This window comes from Phasianus colchicus, chromosome 34 (genome assembly GCF_987193195.1).
Source record: "Phasianus colchicus chromosome 34, bPhaCol1.hap1.1, whole genome shotgun sequence".
Taxonomy (NCBI): Eukaryota; Metazoa; Chordata; class Aves; order Galliformes; family Phasianidae; genus Phasianus; species Phasianus colchicus.
In genome coordinates, this window is record NC_143469.1 from 2224708 (window position 1) to 2249073 (window position 24366).

Below are 24366 nucleotides of genomic sequence, written 5' to 3' on the forward strand. Positions count from 1 at the left end.
AAGACCATTAAGCCTGGAGAGAGAGAGAGAATCAGCACTTTCTTCCTTTTCCTTCCGCAGTGACATCCAAGCCAGGATCATCCACGGTACAGAACACAACCCAGGCCTCATCCCCAGCCCAGACTCAGGCCCCACAGCAGAACCTCCAGGCCGCACAGACCACCCATTCCTTCCCTGCTGTCACCCCTGACCTCATCGTCCCGACGCCCGTGATGACGATGGTGCCTCCGCAGCCCCCAGTGCCACCTCCACCGGCCCCCCAGGCCCCCGCCCCGCCGGCCCCGACCCCCCAGCCCATCCAGCCTCACCCCCCTGTCATCCCCACGCCCGCTCAGCCCGTCAAGGTGAGTGCTTGGGGTGGAGACATCTGCAGTGCTGGGTCTTTGCCGTCGGTTTTGTTTTAGGGCAGACAGCCTCAGTTTGGTCAAAAGATTCCTATTTTCCTTCCTACTCAGAGGGCTGGAGCAGCTCTGCTGTGAGGAAAGGCTCACAGGGACCCTTCCAGCTAAACTGTACTGTGATCCCATGGTTCCATGATCCTTAAGGTCCCGTCCAACCCAACCATTCCATCATTCTATAATCTTCAAGGACCCATCCAACCCAACCCATTGCATGGTTCCATGATCCTTAAGGTCCCTTCCAACCCAACCATTCCATCATTCTATAATCTTCAAGGACCCATCCAACCCAACCCATTCCATGGTTCCATGATCCTTAAGGTCCCTTCCACCCCAGTCGCTCCATGTGTGGTGTTTAAGGTCCCTTCCAACCCAACAATTCTATGATTATATGATCTTAAAGGACACAACCAACTCATTCCATGGCTCTGTGATTTTACCTTTCCAACCCAATAATATTATGGTCCTGTGATCTTTAAGGTCCCTTCCAACCCAACCATTCTGTGATCTTCAAAGACCCTCCCAACCCATTCCAACCCATTCCATGGTTCCGCGATCTTTGAGGTCCCACTCAACGTGATTTTTCCGTGCTTCTGTGGTCTTCAAGATCCCTTCCAACCCAACCCATTCTGCAATTCCAATTTGGAAATTGCTCCCTCCTCTTGATTGAGTAGAAGAGGATCCTTTGGTGACCCCTCTCAGGCACAGTTCAGTCAGACACGAAGGATTCTGCCCAGCTTTGCGTGGAGCTCATCCCCTCAAAACCTAATTTTTAAGTCCTCCATGACTCAGGAGCAAACCTCGCCTTGCCAAAGTGAGTCATGCTCCTGACCTTCCTCGTACAGCAGAGCGAATCCATGTGGTTTTCTGTGGAGCTCCTGAAGTATATGTGAGAAATCTGCAGCTCCCAGCCCTTAGCTTGAGTCATCCATGGTGGCAAACCAAAGTCACGCCACTTTGGGGAGCGCGGCGCGGTTGAGGGCAGCCTTGCAGGTTTTGGTAACGGTGATTTCTTTGCTCGATTGCAGACGAAAAAAGGAGTGAAGAGGAAAGCAGACACCACCACACCGACCACCATCGACCCGATCCACGAATCGTCCTCGCTTCCCACCGAACCCAAATCCACCAAACTGGGCCCACGGAGGGAAAGCAGCCGCCCGGTGAAGCCCCCAAAGAAGGACGTTCCAGATTCCCAACAGCACATGGTAGAAAAGAGCAGCAAAGTGTCTGAGCAGCTCAAGTACTGCAGTGGCATCATCAAGGAGATGTTTGCCAAGAAACACGCGGCCTACGCCTGGCCCTTCTACAAACCTGTGGATGTAGAAGCACTGGGGCTGCACGATTACTGCGATATCATTAAACATCCCATGGATCTGAGCACAATCAAAGTAAGCTCAGTGGTACAGAGAGGGGTTTGGGGGTAGAGGTGTGGATTGCACAGAAAATGAGACGTTTTCCCAGCACCTTTTGCTGTCTGCCAGGAGGGTTTTGACCTCAGGGTTCCCATACAGTCAGTTTCTCACTTGCCTGTTGTTGCTGTGCTGACATTTGGAAGCAAAAGAAAAGAAACAAAACAAACCAACAACCCCTCATCCTTCCAGAAAGGTTCTTAGGAAACGCTTGTGGGTTTTCTATAGACAATTTCCACGACTGTCTAAATGTACTCTGTCTGTTCTGAGCCCAGGAGATGGCCTCAGAGAGCATCAATCACAGTAATGAGGGGATGAGACTGAAAACATTCACCCTCCCCTTAAAACTTTCACCCTCCCCTTAAAATGAGGCCCTGTGCTTCTGGTGTTCTGTGTCCACGTCCACCTGCTGTTAAGCAGAAGTGTTTTGCTCTGCCCAAGGGCTGCAGTCACCAATTCTAAAACCACACCTGCAAAGCAATCCATGTTCTCCCCCTCAAAGCATTAAAGTGATGTCTGGAAGTCTTTCCCTTCTTGGCTGTGTGCTCTGTGAGCAGTTTGGCTCAAGGCTGAGTCCCCTTTGGTGCTGTTTGGGGTTGGGTTTATAAGGAGAAGCACCAATCCTCCCTCCCACCCCTCACTGCAGTGCCCTGGGTCTGTGTGCAGGGTTCAGCTCATCCCTCTGCAGCACTGTGATCCATCTGACCCATTTCTCTGCCCCTTTGTTTTATTGGTGGGGCTGCAGAGGCAGATAAGGCTCCTTTGCAAAGTGAAGGGCTGTCCTGATGTCCCCCATTTTAAAACTCTGTGTTTTAATGTCCCGTGGCACAAATAAGTCTTCCTTGCACAGGGCAGACCCCGATGGGTTTTGCTAAGAAATACATTGGGTCTGTTGAGCTCGAGTCCCATCAGGGGTTCAGTGAGCAATCCCACCTTGTCCCAGAAGTGCCCTGAGGATCACACGGTCCTCCACACCCCAAATTACCAACAGAGATGCCCACAGTCTGCTCCATTTATTCCAAACCTGCTGCAATTTGTTCCAGGGAGAAACTCAGTAGGGCTTAAAGGCTTCCAAATCCCCCATCAGGTGCCACCACGCTGTGTTGGTCCGAACCCTTCATGGCATGACTGTATTTATGTGCTGAATGCACTCTTAACCTCGTGCTCTTCATGGCAGAAAGCTTTTTTTTTCCTCCTCTCCTTTCCAGTCCAAACTGGAGAACCGGGAGTACAGAGATGCTCAGGAATTCGCCGCTGATGTGCGACTGATGTTTTCCAACTGCTACAAATACAACCCTGCTGACCACGAGGTGGTGGCCATGGCACGGAAGCTGCAGGTAGGGAGCTCAATTATCTTCCCCTGCTGTAATTAATCCAGCCTGATCGCTGCATCATCTGGAAATGACACAAAATTAGTGGAGAATGGTAGGAAAATGACCTAAAACCCAGTTTGGTTTCATAGCATCTTTTTCTCATTGATTTGTGTTGATTGTGAAGGAGTGAAAGAAAACGCAGTGCTTTAAGAGTCCCTTTCCTCCCCACAACACCTGGAGAGAGCGCAGGGCTTGTGCCACCCTCTCATTGCTGCCATTTCTGTTAATTCTGACCCGATTTTCTGCTCTCTCCTGGTTTCTGCAGCACAAAAATTGTCTGTTATTCACGATACAGCTGCAAAAAAAATGCAGATGTTGAGTGCAGCTCTTAGCAGAGCTCTTCTGGCAAGCAGTGCTGAGCTCTGTGCCTCTCCTGCCTCTGAGCCCCAGAGTTCAGGGCCCTGAAATCACCTCGTGATGCTTCTGTAGAACTGCAGTCAGGTTTGGGCTGGTTTAATTGGAGATAAACACTCACTGAGTGTGTGATCCAAGAGCTTTTTGGTGTGAAATTGGCAGCATTCTGCATGTTACCTATTGCTCTGCTGCGTTGTATGGCAGGTAGACATCCAAAAACCACTCTGCTCACCCTCTGGCTGCTCTTGGTCCAGAGGAGAACTTCACAGCCACTGCCAGTGCTATTGTGGAGCGTTCTGCAAGAGCCTGAGATGTCTCTTCTCTCAGTGCATCCAGTGGGGAAAGCTTTGCTCATTCATGAAGCTCCAGCAGCACTTGCAATGTGAGGCTGTGCATAAAAGTGATTCCAGCTGAAACCAAACACAAAAACTCTGATCTGAAGTTGAGATACAGATATGAGCAGCTTTACAGAGGGCGCTGCTGAGGTTTGGAGCCAGGCTGAGAGCTCAGGTCTGCACATGGCTTACTGAGTTCCATCACCACACATTGCTTTACACACAGCCCCATTTTTCACCTGTCCCAAAAAGTGGCTCAGCATCAGCCCCCAAAATAACGCCCAGGTGCCACCTGGTGCTGCTTTGCTGTTGGAAGGTGAGTTTGGAGGAATTTTGGTGCTCTCAGCAGCTCACAGCGGTGCCACACATTGCCTTAACCTGGTTGGTGTTGGTACAAGCAAGGGCAGGAAGAATCCCTTAATTAGCTCGTTATCTGCTTCTTCGTTAGGGTTTATCTTTCATCTGTTCCCTGTGAATGCACGTGCAGTGCTGAGGATTTTTGCAGCGTTGGGGTTTTGTCATAACTTCTGAATTGGTTGCAGTGGACTTCACTCAAATGGATCCCACTCTGCTTTCATAAGGGCTGACCTAAAAGCTGCACAGGTACAGAAATGTGGGGAGGTTTTATTTCTGACCCAGAGGATGTAAAGATGGTGTCTGCACAGCGTTGGCTGCTGGCGGTAATCAAGCACTGGATTTTCTGGTTCGTGGGAAACAATAATTAGCTCATAAACACTCATTAAGTGCAGTGAGTCAGCGCATGGCAGAGGGAGCAAAGCCAGCAGTCCAGGCTCCTTCCCTTCCCAACCTTCGGTCCCTGTGCCAGGAGCCTGGAAGAGAAGGTGGCAATGCTGCCAGCAGATGGAAGCAGCGAAGCAGCCTGACAGCTCCGGAGCAGAGGTGGAGAAATGCAGCCCAGCTCAGGCATGGGGGAAGCTCAGAGGTGGCTCAGCAAAGTGCTGGAGCCCCACAGGACCCCATGGTGACCTTGAGGATGGGCCTGACCCGATTTTTGGGGGGCTTTTGGGGTGCTGAAGGTGAGAGCTGCATGGAGAGGGATGCTGCTGGTGGAAGAATATCTCTCTCTGGGTTGTTGTGCAAGGACTTTGGAGCTGAGATTCACAGTAGGGTGGTAGGAGCAGGGCACACCCGTCGTGCTCTGGGTTCTGCACCAGAGCTGCACAAATGGACGGGTGGTGACCAGGGTCTGAACATCACCCTCTGCTGAGCAGCAGAATTCAGCTGCATCCCTTCTGGATCCCTCCTTGTGGCTCCTGAAGGAGCTTGGTGACAGCTTTGAACATGGGGTTGAGAACATCTTCATGTCTCTTGGAGCTGCCCAGAGTGGTGCTTTTCCTGCACGCAGTGCTTGTTCTGTCCTGGGGAACAAAAGGAAAGCAAAATCTGGGGGTGCTGCTTTGTTCCTTCCTGGGGAAGAAAAGGAAAGCAAAATCTGGGGGTGCTGCTTTGTTCCTGTCCTGGGGAAGAAAAGGAAAGCAGAATCTGGGGGTGCTGCTTTGTTCCTTCCTGGGGAAGAAAAGGAAAGCAAAATCTGGGGGTGCTGCTTTGTTCCTTCCTGGGGAAGAAAAGGAAAGCAAAATCTGGGGGTGCTGCTTTGTTCCTTCCTGGGGAGCAAAAGGAAAGCAAAATCTGGGGGTGCTGCTTTGTTCCTGTCCTGGGGAGCAAAAGGAAAGCAAAATCTGGGGGTGCTGCTTTGTTCCTGTCCTGGGGAGCCAAAGGAAAGCAAAATCTGGGGGTGCTCACACTCCCTGTGGGGGACCCAGAGCTGCTGGCTCAGTGCTGGACCTGAGGACGTTGCTTCACTTGAAATACCACGAGCTGTGAGCACAGCACAGCCTTCATCCCCACTGTGCTGATAAGGGACGCAGGCAGCCTTATCTCCCTGAGGTTTGGACAGAGATGGGTGTTTGTCAGCAGAACAGCGACCTCCATGTCAGTGGGGTGAGAAGAAGGAGGTTTGGTGTCGCCGAGTGGTGGGAAGGCACTTGTTGTGTAGGGATGGAAAAGCACAGCCTACCAACCGCTGCCCTCACCTCACCACCAGCACTGCAGTTTTTCAATGGCTCCTTGCCTTCCTTACCTCTAAATTATCCCCCCTTTGATCGAACCAAAGTCCCAAACGGATCCAAGGTGTAAAGGAAAGGATCTGCAGCCGACAGCACCGTGCAGGCGTTGGGTGCTTGGATGGGGCAGACGGAGCTGACGGCAGCCCGTGCCGTTGCGCCCTCCGCCAACCCCTGCACGAGTTTCCATCTTTTTGCAGGATGTGTTCGAGATGCGCTTCGCTAAGATGCCGGATGAACCGGAGGAACCGGTGATCCCGGCCTCCTCTCCGGTGGTGGTTCCGCCTCCAACCAAAGTGGTTCCCCCCTCGTCCAGCGACAGCAGCAGCGACAGCTCCTCCGACAGCGACAGCTCCTCCGACGACTCCGAGGAGGAGAGAGCTCAGCGCTTAGCAGAGCTCCAGGAGCAGGTAGGGTTCCCCAGGCCGTCCTTCTTGGCGTTTGTATCGGGCACGTGGCTTCGTTTGCTTGATTTCTGTCAGATATCAGGAGGGATTTCTTCACTCAGAGGGCAATAAGGACCCGGCGCTGCTGCCCAGAGCTGTGGTGCCCCATCCCTGGAGGTGGCCGAGGCTGTGGATGGGGTCCTGAGCTGGTGGGGGGCACCCAGCCGTGGCAGGGGTGGGGCTGGGGGACTTTGGTTCCCTTCCAACCCAGTTGTGCTGTGATCTCATGCTTTTGTGATCTTTAAGGACCCATCTGACCCAAACTTCCAATGGTTTTGGGGTTCTGTAACCTTTAAGGACCTTTCCAACCTAACCCATTCCGTGCTTATGTGGTCTTTAAGGACCCATCCAACCCAAACTTTCTGTGGTTTTGGGGTTCTGTGACCTTCAGGGACCCATTCGACCCTACACATTCTGTGGTTCTATGACCTTTAAGGACCCATTCAATCCAACACATTCTGTGGTTCTATGACCTTCAAGGACCTATTCAATCCTACACATTCTATGGTTCTGTGACCTTCAAGGACCCATTCAACCCAACACATTCTATGGTTCTGTGACCTTCAAGGACCCATTCAACCCAACACATTCTATGGTTCTATGACCTTCAAGGACCCATTCAGTCCAACACATTCTATGGTTCTATGACCTTCAAGGACCCATTCAATCCTACACATTCTATGGTTCTATGACCTTCAAGGACCCATTCAATAGTACACATTCTATGGTTCTATGACCTTTACAGACCCATTCAACCCAACACATCCTATGGTTCTGTGACCTTCAAGGACCCATTCAACCCTACACATTCTGTGGTTCTATGACCTTTAAGGACCCATCCAACCCAACACATTGTATGGTTGTGTTACCTTTAAGGACCCTTGCAACCTGTGCTAGGATTCTGTAGTTCTCTGACCTTTAAGGTCCCTTTCAATTCAAACCGTTTTTTGCTTCCATGATATTTAAGGATCCTACAAACAGAAATCATTCTATGAATCCACAATTTTGTGATCTTGAAGGCCACGTCCAACCCAAACCATTCCATGGTTCTGTGATCTTCAAGGTCTTTTCCAGCCCAAGCTCTGCTGTGACTCCATGGCTCTTTGATCTTTAAGGACCCTTCCAACCTACCCCATTCCACGCTTCTATGATCTTTTAGGACCCTTCCAACCCAGACCCATGGTTCTGTCATTCAGCTCACAGTTGTAAACATCTCGTGGTCTAACAGTGAGTCTGAGCTGTAAGTGCTCTCCAACCCGTAGTAGTGAAAGGCTGAAAGGTGCAAATAAGCAGTTCTTTTTGGGATGGGTGGGATGGAAAGAGGGAGGAAAGCATCGAAGAGGTAATGAATGTGGAAGAGAAGGAGGTGCTGGGCAAAAGTATCTTGATCTCTGTGTGTCTGCCTCTCAGCTTAAAGCAGTGCATGAACAGCTTGCAGCCCTGTCCCAGCCCCAGCAGAACAAACCAAAGAAAAAAGAGAAGGACAAGAAGGAGAAGAAGAAGGAGAAGCACAAAAAGAAGGAAGAGCTGGAAGACAGCAAGAAGAGTAAAGCCAAGGAACCGCCATCCAAGAAGGCCAAGAAAAGTAACAGCAACAGCAGTACCTCCAGGTCAGCCCTGTTTGTGGTGCAGTCGTTGTGTTTTGCTGCACTGCAGTGCATGACACTGATTCTTCTCCTTCTGATAACTTTGTGACATGTGGGGATCTTGCAAAGCAGCACCCACAGCTTCAGCAGTGCTCACAGCCACCCCTCAGCTGGGGCTGCTTTAATTCTAAGGATGGAGAGAAGAGCTCTGGGAGTTGGGCATTGAACCCTGATCCCCTCTGTTCTCTCCCTCCTGCTTTAGTTGGAGCTGTGGGTTTTGAAGTGAGAGGTCTGGAGCTGAGAGTACCTTCTGCTTAGGCTGGGAGGGGATGTTGTGCTTCACCTGGGGCAAAAAGGAGGAGTTTGGCACATTGAGATGAAAGGAGGAGAGAGGAAAACAAGCAGTGCGAAGCCAAGTGAGGGCTGGAGCTTGCCTCTGTCCTCAGGCCTCAGTGCATCACTTGGTGTACTCTGGTGTGAGCTCTTACATGGAAATAATCCATCTGGGACTCTTCCCTTCCTTCTTCAGTGCTGCTGCCCTGCCTTCACTGGGCACTGCATGGGTGTGCTCTGTGGGACAAATATCTGCAGGCACAGCTGCAGACCTGCCTCCTTGTTTCTCTTTGGCCAGTTTTGAAGTGCCCAGCAGACATCACAGGGTGTCCTTTGCTCCTGCTGCTGCTTGGGAGGATGTTTCCCTACATATGTTGGGTTTTGCTTCTGCCTAAGGGGAGATTGTGCTGCCTTGGAGCCTCAAAGCAGCACAGCCCCCTGCGTTTCCTGCAGGGAGATGGGCAGCATTGCTTTGGGCTTTCATCCATCCAAGCGTAGACATACAGAGCTCTACCTGCAGCTGCTCATTTCTGAGAGCTTGTGGCACCCCATACCCGGGTGTAGCTATGAAATAAGAGGATGAAAGCAGATGTTGGTGTGTGCAGAGCTCCCTGCTGCTTCTCCCTAAGTGCCTGCTGCTGTTCCATGCAGTAGCAAAGGTGCAGCCACGTATCAGAAGCGAGCAGCTGCTTTTTGCAACGTCTCCTCCTTTTGTTGTGTTCCATAATAACGTGTTATAATTGTTCCTAAGTAGTAAGAAGGAGCCTGTGACGGTGAAGAACAGCAAGCCCCCTCCAGCCTACGAGTCTGAGGAGGAGGAGAAGTGTAAGCCAATGTCCTATGAGGAGAAGAGGCAGCTGAGCCTGGACATTAACAAACTCCCTGGTGAAAAGCTGGGCCGAGTTGTTCACATCATCCAGTCGAGAGAACCCTCACTTAAAAACTCCAATCCCGATGAGATTGAAATTGACTTTGAGACATTAAAACCCTCCACGTTACGGGAGCTGGAGAGATACGTAACGTCGTGTTTGAGGAAGAAGAGGAAACCTCAAGGTACCTTTCATCCTCACAGCAGTTTCCCTCACATTCCAGTGGTGTATTCCCACCTTTAGGGCTTTCACTGTGTTATTTGGTGAGGAGAGGAGCTGCTGCTCCTCCAGCAAAATGAATGAAGCCCCAGCAGTGTCTGTTAGTGGCTCTGACTCAAGGCCTTCAGTTCTCAGCCTCCCTCTAATGTAAATATTTTCTTCCAAAAGATGTCTGTGTGAAGAGGAGAGGTTAAGAGCAGCGTTTCGGTCAGTATGATGTCCTACAGAACCACTGCTGCTTCTCCTCTCTGCAACCTGCAGGGCTGGAGGAGCCCTGTTCCAGCCCTCATGTGCCCCTTTCTACTCACCATGGAGCACTTCTTTAACTCAGTGAAACCCTGTGGGATTTGGAGGGGTTCTCTCTGTGGCCAATCCTAGCAAACCCGAGTAGAAAGGGAAGCTGCCCAGATTTGAGGCTTGCTTTGTGCTCTGAGTAAAGCATTGAGGTTGTTTGGCTACAGCTCAGTGCATCCTCGGGGGGTACAGCAGAGCCCTGAGCACCTCCTGGGCTGCCGTTTTAATTGGAGTTTAAGCTCTTAAAAAAGGCACCCGTGTCCTTCTTCCTTGGGCCAGCAAGCCAGAGCAGCACCAATAATTACATTTTCAGCATTGAGAGCCCACAGCTGGGCTTGGGGTGGCAGAGAGGAGCACGGTTTGAAGACTCTGGGTTCCTTTCTGTCCCTTTGACCATTTTGTACTGTTGTCTTCTTGCAGCAGAAAAGGTGGATGTAATTGCTGGTTCCTCTAAAATGAAGGGGTTCTCCTCCTCAGAGTCTGAGAGCACCAGCGAGTCCAGCTCCTCCGACAGTGAAGATTCAGAAACAGGTTAGATGCAGCTTATTTAAAGACTCAGTCCTATACCTGTTTTCTGTATAAATAAATATGTTTTCATTACCGGCTTGGTCTTTAATTTTTTGTCTTTGTAATTAAAACCAATATACACAGTGTAGATGCTGCATGCTGCCCTCCGTGTCCAACTTGGCAGTAGCAATGTTGTCTCTGGCAGTTCTCAAGCACTGCAAGATATTGTCATAAGCGTTGACTTGCTGATGTTGGCTGTGGGTGCAGGAGCTGAGCTGCAGTGCGTGCCAGGGTGGCCGTTTGTCTGTCTGAGGACCTAGATGTGTATTTTTAGGAAGCTGCTGTGTTGTCCTCGCGGGAGGCTCGCTGTGTTCTCACCAGGAGCGATGTGTCGGAGGAGGAACCTTGTGTTTGTGTAGCAGAGCCTTTTCTAAAAAGCGGAGCTGCACTTCCAGGGCAGCACTGCCTTGCTCTCCCTTCTGCCTTTGTGCCTCCTGGACTGGGCTTAGGCTGCTCACGTCCTTCTGGAGTGCTGTGCTTTCCTGTAGCACCGCTTGCTGCCGTTCCCTCCTCGGTTTTGCATCAGCAAAGCTCTGTGTGGTCGACTAAAGCTGTTTTCTCTGGCAACTAACCCAGCTTGGAGGTGGTATCGGGCTCTTCCCAGCACAGAAATCAGCAGAAGGAACAGGGTCGGTGTGCAGAGCAGGAGACGAGCCTGGAGCTGCTTGCACGTGCTTGGGTTTACATAGATCTACTTGGGCCTGCTTAGGTCTGCTTGGATCTGTTTGGGTCTGCTTAGGTCTCCTTGGGTCTACGTAGGTCTCCTTGTCCTGCTTAGATCTACTTGGATCTATTTGGGTCTACGTAGGTCTCCTTGGATCTTTGTAGGTCTCCTTGGGTCTGCTTAGGTCTACCTGGATCTGCTTAGGTTTCCTTAGGTCTACTTGGGTCTGCTTAGGTCAGCTTGGATCTGTTTGAGTCTGCGTAGGTGTCCTTGAATCAACATAGGTCTCCTTGGATCTACGTAGGTCTGCTTGGGTCTGCGTTGGTCTTTTTGATCTACTTGGATCTGTGTGGGTCTACTTGGATCTTCATGGATCTACGTAGGTCTACTTGGGCCTGCTTAGGTCTTCTTAGGTCTACTTGGACCTCTGTAGGCCTGCTTGGATATTTGTAGGTCTACTTGAGTTTGCTTAGGTCTCCTTGGATCTACGTAGGTCCCAGGTCAACCTGGCCCTGCTTAGGTCTACTAGGCAACCTCTAAAGAGCCCCAAAACCCAACAGAAATCCTCTCACCTTGAGTTCTTTTCATAGGAATCCCACAACTCGGCTGCCTCAGGGCTCCTCTCCTCTTTTTTCCTCCGAAACAACACAAGTTGGCAGCGCTTCCCCTCAGTGCTCCAATTTTTTAAGGGTTTGTGTGTCTGGAATAAAGCTGCTGTCTTTACCATAACGTGGAGGTTGCATGTTTTTCCCTGCTTTCATGTATTTTTAATAGGATCTGGCTTTTTTTTTTTTAAGGAGCTGTAAAGGTTTTGCAATCAGAGATGCAGTGATTGTCCAGGTGTTGTGTGGCAGAGAGGACAGAAGTTAGAAAATGGCTTTATTTTGCTAAAATCCATCGGTGGGACAACCACCATAGGTCACAGATAGGACAAAAGCAAATACATATATATGTATATATATATATTATACTCTTGATTTTGCTGAAATTGCAGAGGTTCAGGCAGAGGTCCCAATGGGGCCGTCGCCACCTGACCCAAGGTGTTGTTTTCCCCTTTCCATACGAAATGGGGAATAAAAGTTGACCCAAATGGACCAGAAGAGCACAGCTCTGTGCTCCCAAGAGCTTCAGATCACGGAGTGAATGGGGCTCAGGTTGTAGGGCTCACCCCCCTGAGCCCCACGGCCTGATTCCTTCAGCTTGTAGGGCCCCACTGAGCCCCAGAAACGTCCTGGTGGGAACTGGGGCTCATCCCGTGGCTGTGCTGCTCCCCCAGCCTAATTAATGGCTAATTGAGATACTTGGCTTGCAGAGCAGCACCCCACAACCCCACCTCTGTGGGCTGCTCCCTGTAACCAAACCAGTGCTGATAGTACCAAAAATGCACCTTTTTTTGACCCAAACTTGGCAACAGTGCCCTAAATACATAGGAGCAGAGAAAGAGGGAGCATTAACTTGCAGATAAAAAGCCCAAACCTTTGGATTTAGGAGAAAAACTCCTTTCACGGAGCTGCTCACTCCCACTCATTAATTGCCCGCTGATTAATTGCTGCATGGCTGTGCCATCAGCTCTGGGTGGTGACGTTGTTGTCACTGTGCTAAAAGCAGCAGAGCAGTCGATGCCAGAGCATGCGAGCAACACTGCATCCCTGAACACCATGAGACCGTAAACTATAATTAATTGCAATTAATTGCCGTTGCAGTGATTTGGGAGCTGCTGATGGGTTCACTGCCAGCGCTCTCCTGTTGCATTTTGCAACCCCAGTTGTTTCTCACGCATTTTTCTTTCTTTGCAAAGAACTGTTTGCAGTTGGGAGTGTTGTTCTGAATTCTGGCAATGCCTTCTTTCCCTGCAAACCCCTGTGGTGGTGCTGGGAAGGCTTCAAACAATGTCCCCCCCCCTTAAAAAAAAAAAACCAACCCCAAATCCGAGCTTTGCCTTCAGCTCTGCGAAACCAGTGCTGCAGAACCAGAGGGTTATTCCGGTCAAACGGGTTGTAATTAACACCTGGCTGCATGCAAATGGCCCCGAGCTGTTGGCACACACAGCTGGGCTTTCAGATCTGGCTTTATTTTTTGGAATCCCCCACAGTTTGGGGCGTGTGTTCTGAACGCCATCCAAACCAAAGGGCTCAGCTGGAGCAGTTTGAGAGTTTGCATTTGGTTTTATTAGGGAGGAACCCAAGGCAGAGCTGCTGTGCTGGGTCAGATCACCGGTGCTGGGGTCGTTAACGCAGAGCTGTGCTTGGAGTTGTGCTCTCTGGCCATAGAAGGGGCAGCTGGGTGCCCTGGGTTCAGTGCTGGGATGCTCTGTGCTCTCTGCTTGCTGCCGTCCATTTGTGCTGCTTGGTGTCGGGGAGCCCACGCAGATTCTTCTGCTCACAGCTCAGCTTTCCTTTTTGTCTCAGGGAGGAGTTTGTGGGGTTTTTTCCCCTTCATGAGTTAAGTTTCTCCCTCCAGTCGCTCGTTTTTGTACCATTTCCACGCTGTGTTTGCTGTGCTGAAGCTTTGGGGCACATTTCAGCCCTGTTTCCCAGTGCTCATATCCCACTCTCCCCTGGCCCCAAATCCCTCCAGGTCTCCCCATGGCTATTCTGCCCATTCCAGGCGCTTCTCTGAAGGCTCTGAGGGGTTAAAATGGATTCAAGCAGCCATGGGGAGCACTGTGGGTTGGGGTAAGCACAAACTGAGCCCCATTTGGGGGCAGAAAAGGGGGCACAGGTGAATAACGCCCATCAGTTTGGGTGCTGTCACCCACCCAAAGCTCCCCTTCCCATCCCACAGCCGATGTTTGCTTTTATACCCAGGGAAATTATCTTCATAAGCGATGGGATATTGATAAAAAGCTGTTTGTTGTGCTGTTGTTTTCCCAGTTCTGCTCTCCTGGAGCCATTTGTGAACGAGTTCCCCCAATCTGTGAGCGCAGGGCGGGTGGGATTGTGCTGATTGTGCTGAGGTTGGGATGCATCACTGCACGCTTCTCTGGCAGACTTGTAATTCTAGCTTCCTCCAGTGGCACCAATGTGACCTGTTTGAAAGTTGGAACGAATTTGACCAGGAATGGACTCTTTTTTTTTTTTTTTTTGTACCGTTTTTACTCAGATTTCTCCCAGTTAGTGGTTGGTACAAATCTGTTTGTTTTCACATTTTGTCTGCATGCTTTTTAACAGTCATGTAACCGCAAGCTCCTTTCCACAACAAATGGGGGGGGAGGGAGGGGGATATGTATAGCTTTTTATCTTTCTTTTTGTTTGTTTTTAAATAATAAACTCAATAAAGTGTTTGGCTTGCTACGGAATGTTTGTATCATCCTGGAATTGTAGTTTTAACCCCTGATTTAAGCATTGGTGCTGGAGAAGGATACGTTGCTCTGTGCTATGGGTGGGAGCAGAGGAGGACTTAGGGAGGAGAGCATTTGGGGACAGCATTTGTGTCCCAGCGTGGTCCTTCTTGGCCAAATGTGTTGAGATGCCATCACAGAACCTTCATTCCTTTCTTTGTTCGTTGATTTCACGCTGCGGTTGTTCTGGTTTGCTGGTTCCCAACTGTTCAAATAGAGTTTTTTTGAGGTATAAAACCCGATTTCTTTGTCCTCCAACACATCACACCTGGCTGGTAGGGAGTGCTTGGCTACAGCAGGGTTTGGCATCTCTGGAATGTGATCATGGAGAGCATTGTGCCTGGCAGAGCACCATCCCAGCCTGAATTGTCACCTCCAACACAGCACCAGGAATGTGAGGTACCCCAGGAATGTGATGTACACCGTGCACACCAAAACTCCCCCCCAAGATGTCCGTGGGCAGCAGGGAAGAATGCAGGCATCTGCTAAAGAAGCAGTGAGGAAAAACTTCGGGTTCACAGCGGTTGATCCCACCCCGTTCTTGGCAGTTACTTGCTCTAAGCCATGGATGGCTGTTGTGGTCCCCCTTCCTCATCTTTGGGCCTTGAAGCTCCTTGGTTGGCATCACCAACCCAACGTTGGCCACCTCCAACCCAACATTGGGGATCTTCAACCCAGCATTGGCATAACCAACCTAACATTGGGCATCTCCAGCCCAACTTTGGCCATTGCCAGCCCAACATCGAGGATCTTCAACCCAAAGTTGGGCATCTCCAACCCAACATTGGGGATCTCCAATCCAACATTGGGCATCTCCAGCCCAACTTTGGCCATTGCCAGCCCAACATTGAGGATCTTCAACCCAAAGTTAGGCATCTTCAACCCAAAGTTGGGCATCTCCAACCCAATGTTGGGCATCTCCAGCCCAACTTTGGCCATTGCCAGCCCAACATTTAGGATCTTCAACCCAACATTGGGGATCTTCAACCCAACATTGGGCATCACCAACCCAATGTTGGCGTCTCCAACCCAAATCACAGAGAAGACTGCTCTGTTACAACGCTCACGTGGCTTTTTCAGCCTCATCACTGGCACTGACACTTGTCCTTCCTGATCCTAGCCCATCTCATTTGAGGTTGCGTCTTAATTCCACTCAGCCCAAAGCTTTTCTCATCTCTTCCCCAATCCTCACAGTCTGCAATTTTGATTCCTTTCCCTTCCTGCAATGGTTTTTACCCCTAGTAAGACTGAAAGAGGGCTCTTTGTAGTCCTTCCCTCATATTGCAGCCTGCCAGGTCTTCAGCCCACATCCTTGCAGCCATAGGTAAGTGGACCACCCAAAGAAGCATCACATTTCTTAGCCCGTCTTCCTTTTCTCTGCCTCCACAGCCATCAGTGCCTGAATTCTTCCCAGTGGTTTTGCTTTGGGAGGACGAAATCTCCCAGTGCTGAGCTGTAGGAGCAGAACCCATCTCACATTGTGAGCACTCAGTCGTGGAGCTTTGCCACATGGGTGCACCTCAATCAAAACATTCTTGTGTTCCAGACTGCTCTTTGGGATGCTGCAGGACGGGACCTCGGGTTGGCCAGTGAGCATTGTGCTCCAGCTCCTATTTTTGCCCAAAAAACTCTAATTCCCACCTTGTAGTCATCTGCTCACAGATGGGAAAAGCTGACTTTGCCAAAGCTTGGGATGAAATCCCGCTCCGTGCCAAGGATGGATGAAATAACACCACATAAGGCCAAGGAGCTGAGTGCAGCCGGGGTGGAATTCGCCACCGAGGAATTTTTGGCTGGATAACCCAGAATCAGAGAAATGTATTTCTGTGTTTCTTTTCTTGGCGTGGGTTGGCGGAGGAAATCCTGAGAAAGGCTGAGCTGTGTACACAAACTTCATCCAGTTGTTGCTTTAAAAATACCCCTGAGTGAAGGAGGAGGAGTGAGAGATCAGGCTTTGTCCACTCACACAGCCGGCCCCAAACGCTCCGTGTTGGAGCCAGCATTGCTGTGTGCTGAGCTCCATTGCTCTCTTTTTTCCTCTTGTGCTTCCTGCCTTTCTCCCCTTATCTCTGCCTCCCTGCGAGGCTGCATTCCTGGAATAGCTGAGTTTGGTCAAGCACAGCTCCGTTGCTTTCCCAACACCAGAGCAGCAGAGATGTGGCTGGAAGGAGATTGCAGCTCAGTGTTAACGTGTGGGGCCTGCAGCACCATGCTGGGCGCCCCAGTCTTGGCTGTGGAGCTGGGGAAAAGCCAGTTAGGTGTTAGATGGACTTTGCCTTCCTCGTGGAATCGTTAAGGTTGGAAAAGACCTCTGAGATAATCTGTTCCAACCGTTAAACTGTCATAGCAAAGCACTGCTGTCTTTTCTTGGGGGGGAGGGGGATGCAGAGAGCAGCACCACCCGGGTGTTAACTTGTGCTGTCCTTCTCTTTGCAGAAATGGCACCAAAACTGAAGAAGAAAGGGCACTCTGGGCGAGAGCAAAAGAAGGTAGGACACGGAGCATCCCTCCCTGGTTCAGAGCCCAGGGTGGGGGGGGACGGTGGGGGTCTGAAACCCGGCTGGCTCCCACCCTCCCTCCCTCCACCAACAGAGCCCATTGCTCTGCTCGGAAGCCATCCTGCTTCCAACCAAACCCAAGCCACGACTTGGAACATCTCACCACGTTTCTCCCTTTTAGCATCACCATCACCACCACCAAGCGGTGCAGCAGCAGCAGCAGCAGCAGCCGCCTCCGCCTCCCCAGCCCCCTCAGCAGCCCCCGCCGCCGCCGCCGCAGCAACTGCAGCCGCAGCAACTGCAGCCTCAGCCACCACCCCCACCTCCCGTCCCCCCGCAAGCGCCGCCGCCGATGAAGTCCTCCCCGCCTCCCTTCGTACCTGCACAGGTCCCCGTCATGGAGCACCCTCTCCCGGGGAACATGTTCGACACTATGCCGCATTTCACTCAGCCCATCATGCATCTCCCTCAGCCCGAGATGCCGCCTCATCTTCCCCAACCTCCCGAGCACAGCACTCCTCCCCACCTGAACCAACATGCGGTGGTCTCGCCTCCAGGTGAGCGCAGCGTGGGTGCTGGGGGCAAACTGGTTTGGGTGCTGGGGGGGGATGTGCCACGTTGAGTTCTGGATAGCCTACATTGGGTTCTGGGGGCAGTGCTTTGGGTGATGAATGTGCCACGTTGAGTTCTGCATACCTTACGTTGGGTTCTGGGGGCTCTGCTTTGGGTGCTGAATGTGCCATGTTGAGTTCTGGATAGCCTACATTGGGTTCTGGGGGCACTGCCTTGGGTGCTGGATGTGCCATGTTGAATTCTGGATAGCCTACATTGAGTTCAGATACCCTACATTGGGTTCTGGGGGCTTTGCTTTGGGTGCTGGATGTGCCACGTTGATTACTTGATGCCCCACATTGGGTGCTGGGGGTCTGCTTTGGGTGCTGGATGTGCCACTTTGACTACTGGATGCCCTACATTGGGTTCTAGTGGCACTTCCTTGGGTGCTGGATGTGCCACGTTGAGTTCTGGATACCTTACATTGAGTTCTGGATACCCTACATTGGGTTCTTGGGCTCTGCTTAGGGTGCTGGATGTGCCACGTTGAGTTCTGGATGCCCTACATGGGGTGGTGGGGGTCTGCTTAGGGTGCTGGATGTGCCACGTTGAGTTCTGGATACCCTGCATTGAGTTCTGGATACCCTACATTGGGTTCTGGTGGCGCTGCCTTGGGTGCTGGGGGCATTGCCTTGGGTGCTGGATGTGCCATGTTGATTACTGGATGCCCTACATGGGGTGCTGGGGGTCTGCTTTGGGTGCTGGATGTGCCACATTGAGTTCTGGATTCCCTACATTGGGTCCTGGACGCTCTGTTTTGAGTGCTGGGTAGTTTGTTGAATGCTGGACCTTCTACGTTGGGTGCTGGATGTTCTACACTGGGTGTTGGGCACCTCGTTGGGTGCTGCGTGCTCCTTGTTGGATGCTGAACACACCGTGTTGGGTCCTGGATGCTCTACATTAAGTGCTTCGTTGAGTGCTGGGTGCTCTGCATTTGGGTGCTGCATATCCTGGGCTGGGTGCTGGGCACCATGTTGGGTGTTGGACCCTCTATATTTGGTGCTGGGCACCTTGCGTTGGGTTTGGGACAAGTTGTTGGGTGTTGGCCAACTTGTGTTGGGTACTGGGTGCTCTGCGTTGGGTTCTGGATGCTTGGTTGGGTGTTGGACCCTCCGTATTTGGTGCTGGACGCCCTGCATTGTGTGCTGGCACCTTGTGATGGGTGCTGGAGGATCCACAGCCACAAATCCAGGGTGGGAGGATGAGGCCAGAGCCAGATGTGGGGTTGGTGTCCTGCTGGTGGTGTTGGGTAGCATCTTGGAAGGCAGTGTTGTAGAATCACAAACTGGTCTGGGTTGGAAGGGACCTTAAAGATCATAAAACCATACAATAATGGGGTTAGAAGGGTCTTTAGTGAACGCAGAGCCGTGGAATGGATTGGGTTGGGTTCAAAGGGTCCTTGAAGGTCAGATAACCATAGAATGACTTGGGTTTGGATTGTAAAGAGTCCTTAAAGGTCACAGAACCATAGAATCATAGTATGACTTTGGTTGGAAGGGTCCTTACAGACCATAGAATGATGGGATCACAGCACGATTGGGTTGGAAGGGACCCAAAGCCCCCCCCGGTTGACCCCTGCCATGGCTGGGTGCCCCCCACCAGTTCAGGGCCCCATCCACAGCCTCGGGCACCTCCAGATGTGGGGCACCCACGGCTGTGGGCAGCAGCGCCGGGACCTTATTGCCCTCTGAGTAAAGAATTTGAGTTAAAAACCGATCCCCCTCATCCTACCACCATCCAACCGTACCACAAGTCTCTCTCCACCTTTCTCACGAGCTCCCTGTCCGTCTCTCCCCAGCTTTGCACAACGCTCTGCCTCAGCAGCCCTCGAGACCCAGCAACCGCGCCGCCGCTCTGCCCCCGAAGCCTCCGCGCCCGCCGGCCGTCTCGCCAGCCATCAGCCAGCAGCCCATGCTCCCTCAGCCGCCTCTGCCCCAGCCTCCCCAAGTCCTGCTGGAGGACGAGGAGCCTCCCCCGCCTCACCACAGCCTGCCTCTGAGCACCAGCCAGATGCAGCTCTACCTTCAACAGCTGCAGAAAGTGCAGCCGCAGACTCCTCTTCTCCCTTCAGTGAAGGTCCAGTCGCAGCCCCAGCCTCCCCTGCAGCCTCCGGCGCACCCCGCGGTGCAGCAGCTGCAGCACCAACCCCAGCAGAGGCCCATGCACATGCAACCCATGCCCTTCCCTTCCCACATCCCCCAACCGCAGCCACCTCCGCAGCAGCATCCACCCCCGCAGCCGCCGCCGCCGCAGCCTCCGCAGCCGGCGAAACCTCAGCAAGTCATCCAGCATCACCCCTCACCACGGCACCATAAGCCTGATCCCTACTCGACCGGTGAGCAGGAGCCGTTGGCCGCAGACCCTGCACCCTTTGGTGACGCAGGGGTGGCTCGGCGTTGTCTCCACGTCCTCCAAGGGTGCTTTGCTGCGGGTCTTGGGCACCTCGTGGGGTTTTCGGCCAACTTGTGTTGGGTGCTGGGCACTCTCCGTTGGGTTCTGGGCTTGTTCTGAGTGTTGGCCAACGTGTGTTGGTATCGGATACTCTCTGCTAGGTGTTGGCCAACGTGTGTTGGTCCCAGGCACTCTCCATTGGGTGTTGGCCATGTATTGGGTACCAGGCACTCTCTGCTGGGTGTTGGTCAACATATGTTGGTACCAGACACTCTCCACTGGACTTTGGTCAACGAGTATTGGGTACCAGACACCCTTTGCTGGGTGTTGGCCAGTGTGTGTTGGTCCCAGGCACTCTCCATTGGGTGTTGACCAACATGTGTTGAGTACTGGACACCCTCTGCTGGGTGTTGACCAACGTGTGTTGGGTCCCTGACACTGTCTGATGGGTGTTGGCCAACATGTATTGGGAGCTGGACACTCTCTGCTGGGTGTTGGCCAACGTGTGTTGGTCCCAAGCACTCTCCATTGGGTGTTGGCCATGTATTGGGTACCAGGCACTCTCTGCTGGGTGTTGGCCAACATGTGTTGGTACCAGACACTCTCCATTGGGTGTTGACCAGTGTGTTGGTCCCAGGCACTCTCTGTTGGGTGTTGGTTAAGATGTATTGGGTACCAGGCACCCTTTGCTGGGTGTTGGCCAACATCTGTCGGGAACTGGACACTCTTTGCTGGGTGTTGGCCAACGTGTGTTGGTACCAGCCACTCTCCACTGGGTGTTGGCCAACGTGTGTTGGTACCAGCCACTCTCCACTGGGTGTTGGTCAACGTGTGTTGGGTACCAGACACCCTGTGCTGGGTGTTGGCCAGTGTGTGTCAGGAACTGGACACTCTCTGCTGGGTGTTGGCCAACGTGTGTCAGGTACCAGACACCCTTTGCTGCGTGTTGGCCAACGTCTGTCGGGAACTGGACACTCTGCAGGGTGTTGGCCAACGTGTGTTGGTCCCAGCCACTCTCCATTGGGTGTTGGCCATGTATTGGGTCCCAGGCACTCTCCACTGGGTGTTGGTCAGGGTGTATTATTGGGTACCAGACACCCTTTGCTGGGTGTTGGCCAACGTGTGTTGGGAACTGGACACTCTCTGCTGGGTGTTGGCCGACGTGTGTTGGTCCCAGGCACTCTCCATTGGGTGTTGGTGATTTATAGGGTACCAGGCACTCTGTAGGGTGTTGGCCAACATGTGTTGGTACCAGCCACTCTGTAGGGTGTTGGCCATGTATTGGGTACCAGCCACTCTCCATTGGGTGTTGACCAACTTGGGGGGTGCTACCACTCCTCTCCGACACAATCACACTACAGAGATCCCAAATGTGGGGTCTTGACACCGTTGGTGCCGGGCCTGGGGGGGAGCTCCCACTCCTCACCACGTGAAGAAGACCCAAATTTGGGGTCTTGGTGCTGCCGTTGCCCAAAGCTTTGCAGCAGGGGTTGGGCTGAGCGCTGCGCTCGGTGCCGTCGCTTTGGGTGTTGTTTGTGCTGCTGTTGGTGCAGGCAGCTCAGAGAGGAGGTCAGGGTGAGCATCACTTTGGGTGTTGTTTGCCAGGCACTTCCCCAAAGGATGGGGACCAGGAAGGGGATCCTCCACGCGTCCCACGTGGGGGCGGATGGGATCCCAAATGTGCCGAAATGTGCCAACCCGATTCGGGTTTGGGGACCCAAAAAGGACCAACCGGTAGATGCCAAGTTCGGGGCTCCTGTTGCCCGGAGCGCTTCTCAGGATGCGTCCCGAAGGGAGCGGCCACCTCCCACGAGGGATAAAGGAGAGATGGGTGCAAACTGAGCCCCAGGTTCACCTCCTGGACTCAATTCGGGGCAAATCTGAGGGAATTTGGGGCTTTCTCATGGAGGTTGTGGGCGTTTTTGGTGGTGGGGCCGCCCGGTTTTGCAGCACCGCGTTGGTTTGTGGTGTGACACCGCGTGTCTGCAGAGGGGTGACGTTGGTCAACCGTGTGTCGCGATAGGGCCGTGTGTGTCATGATAGGGCAGAGGTTGTCGCGACAAGGCAGTGTTTGTCGCGATAGGGCACTGTGTCATGATAGGGCGCTGTGTGTCACGATAGGGTATTGTGTATCGCAGTAGGGCGCTGTGTGTTATGTTAGGTTGGTGCATGTCACAGTAGGGCAGTTAGGGCAGTGTGTGTCACGATAGGGCAGTGTTTGTCACAGTAGGATGGTGTGTGCTGCGATAGTGTAGTGTGTGTTGTGATAGGACAGTGTGTCACGATAGGATGCTGTGTGTGTTGTGATAGGTCAGTGCGTGTTGTGATAGGGTGCTGTATGTCATGATAGGGTGATGTGTGTTGTGTAAGGGTGGTGTGTGTTGCAGTAGGGTGGTGTGTGTCACAGTAGGGCAGTGTGTGTCCCAGTATGGTGCAGTGTGTTGTGATAGGGCAGTGTGTGTCGTGATAGGGTGGTGCATGTTGCTATAGCGTGGTGCAGTAGGGCAGTGTGTTGCGATAGGATGGTGTGTGTTGTGATAGGCTGGTGTGTGTCATGATAGAGTATTGCGGTAGGGCAGTGTGTGTCCCGATATGGTGCTGTGTGTCATGATAGGGCACTGTGTGTCATGATAGGGTAGTGCATGTCACAATAGGGCAATGTGTGTCCTGATATGGTGCTGTGTGTCATGATAGGGCACTGTGTGTAATGATAGGGTAGTGCATGTCACAATAGGGCAGTGTGTGTCCTGATATGGTGCTGCGTGTCATGACAGGGTGGTGTGATAGGGCAGTGCATATCCCACTAAGGCGCTGTCTATTGCAGTAGGGTGCTATGTGTCACGATAGGGCGGTGTGTGTTGTGGTAGAGCGGTGTGTGTCGCGATAGGGCAGTGCAGTAGGGCAGTGTGTGTCCCGATATGGTGCTGTGTGTCGTGACAGGATGATGTGATAGGGCAGTGCGTATCCCAATATGGCGCTGTCTATCACGATAGGGTGCTGTCGCGATATGGTGCTGTGTGTCGTGATAGGGCGCTGTGATAGGGTAGTGCATATCCCAATAAGGTGCTTTCTTATCACAGTACGGTGCCATGTGTTGCGATAGGGTGGTGTGATAGGGCAGTGCGTATCCCAATAGGGTGCTGTCTATCACGATAGGGTGCTATGTGTCATGATAGGGTGGTGTGATAGGGTAGTGCATATCCCACTAAGGCGCTGTCTATCGCAGTAGGGTGCCGTGTGTCGCGATAGGGCGGTGTGTGTTGTGGTAGAGCGGTGTGTGTCGCGATAGGGCAGTGCAGTAGGGCAGTGTGTGTCCCGATATGGCGCTGCGCGTTGCGACAGGGCGGTGTGAAGGGGCAGCGCGTATCCCAATAAGGCGCCGTCTGTCGCGATAGGGCGCTGTGTGTCGCGATAGGGCGGTGCGTGTCGCGACGCGGCGTCGCCGAACAGCATTGACTGACTGGTGCCGAACTGTTGCAGGTCACTTGCGGGAAGCCCCTTCCCCTCTCATGATGCATTCCCCACAGATGCCGCCGTTCCAGGGCTTGGTCCACCAGTCGCCACCTCAACAAAACATCCAGCCAAAAAAGCAGGTAAAGGAAAACGGGCGCCGTGCCCCCGGCCGAGGGCGCAGTGCCACGGAGCGAGGTTGGCGTGCTGGGGGCCGGGCTGGGGGTCGCTGCCGGAGGGGGCCACGCAGTGCCTGACCCCCCCTCCCCCATCCCCGCTCTGCTCCGTGGCAGGAGATGCGATCCGCCTCCGTCGTGCAATCGCAGCCCATGGTGGTGAAGGAGGAGAAGATGCATTCTCCCGTCATCCGGAACGAAACCTTCAGCCCCCCTTTGCGGCAGGACCCCCCGAAACACCCCGAGAGCATCAAACCCCCCGCCCACATCCCGCAGAGTGAGTGCCGCCCCCCAGCCCCGGGTGGGCGCGGGGACCCGCGTGGGACGGCGGCTCACGGCGCCGCTGTCGTTGCAGGAACGGAGATGAAGCCCATGGAGGGTGGGCGGCCCGTCATCAGACCCCCCGAGCAGAACGCGCCGCCGCCGGGCGTGCAGGACAAGGAGAGGCAGAAGCAGGAACCCAAAACGCCCGTCGCCCCTAAAAAGGTGCGTTCCTTCCCAGAGGGAAAAACCCCAAAACGATGCCCATCCCTGGAGCTGCCCAGGACTGAGCTCCCTTTCAATCCAACTGTGCTGTGATCTCGTGGTTCTGTGATCTTTAAGGACCTTCACAACCCAACCCCAACCCATGTCATGATTCTGTGATCTTTAAGGACCTTTCCAACCCAACCCCAACTCATCTCGTGGTTCTGTGATCTTTAAGGACCTTTACAACCCAACCCCAACCCATCTCATGGTTCTGCGATCTTAAAGGACCCTCTCAGCCCAACCCCAACTCATCTCATGGTTCTGTGATCTTTAAGGACCTTTACAACCCAACCCCAACCCATCTCATGGTTCTGCGATCTTTAAGGACCCTCCCAACCCAACCCCAACTCATCTCATGGTTCTGTGATCTTTAAGGATCCTCTCAACCAACCCAAACCCATGTCATGGTTCTGTGAACCTTCAGGATGCTTCCAACCCCA

The 24366-nt window shown here is 52.7% G+C and overlaps 1 protein-coding gene across 3 annotated transcripts in view; it reads left to right on the forward strand.

Annotated features, from left to right (window-relative positions):
• BRD4 (bromodomain containing 4) overlaps positions 1–24366 on the forward strand; it is a 56860-nt gene that overhangs the window by 28954 nt on the left and 3540 nt on the right. Inside the window, exons 7-19 of one of the 3 annotated variants that reach the window (XM_090128762.1) lie at positions 61–344; positions 1427–1786; positions 3016–3144; positions 6154–6363; positions 7810–8009; positions 9070–9371; positions 10121–10231; positions 16708–16760; positions 16951–17326; positions 19180–19716; positions 23253–23365; positions 23516–23675; positions 23754–23884. In XM_090128762.1, the coding sequence (XP_089984888.1) occupies positions 61–344; positions 1427–1786; positions 3016–3144; positions 6154–6363; positions 7810–8009; positions 9070–9371; positions 10121–10231; positions 16708–16760; positions 16951–17326; positions 19180–19716; positions 23253–23365; positions 23516–23675; positions 23754–23884 (2966 nt within the window). The remainder of the gene's footprint in view (positions 1–60; positions 345–1426; positions 1787–3015; positions 3145–6153; positions 6364–7809; positions 8010–9069; positions 9372–10120; positions 10232–16707; positions 16761–16950; positions 17327–19179; positions 19717–23252; positions 23366–23515; positions 23676–23753; positions 23885–24366) is intronic. The other 2 variants (XM_090128763.1, XM_090128764.1) reach the window with 2 other exon arrangements.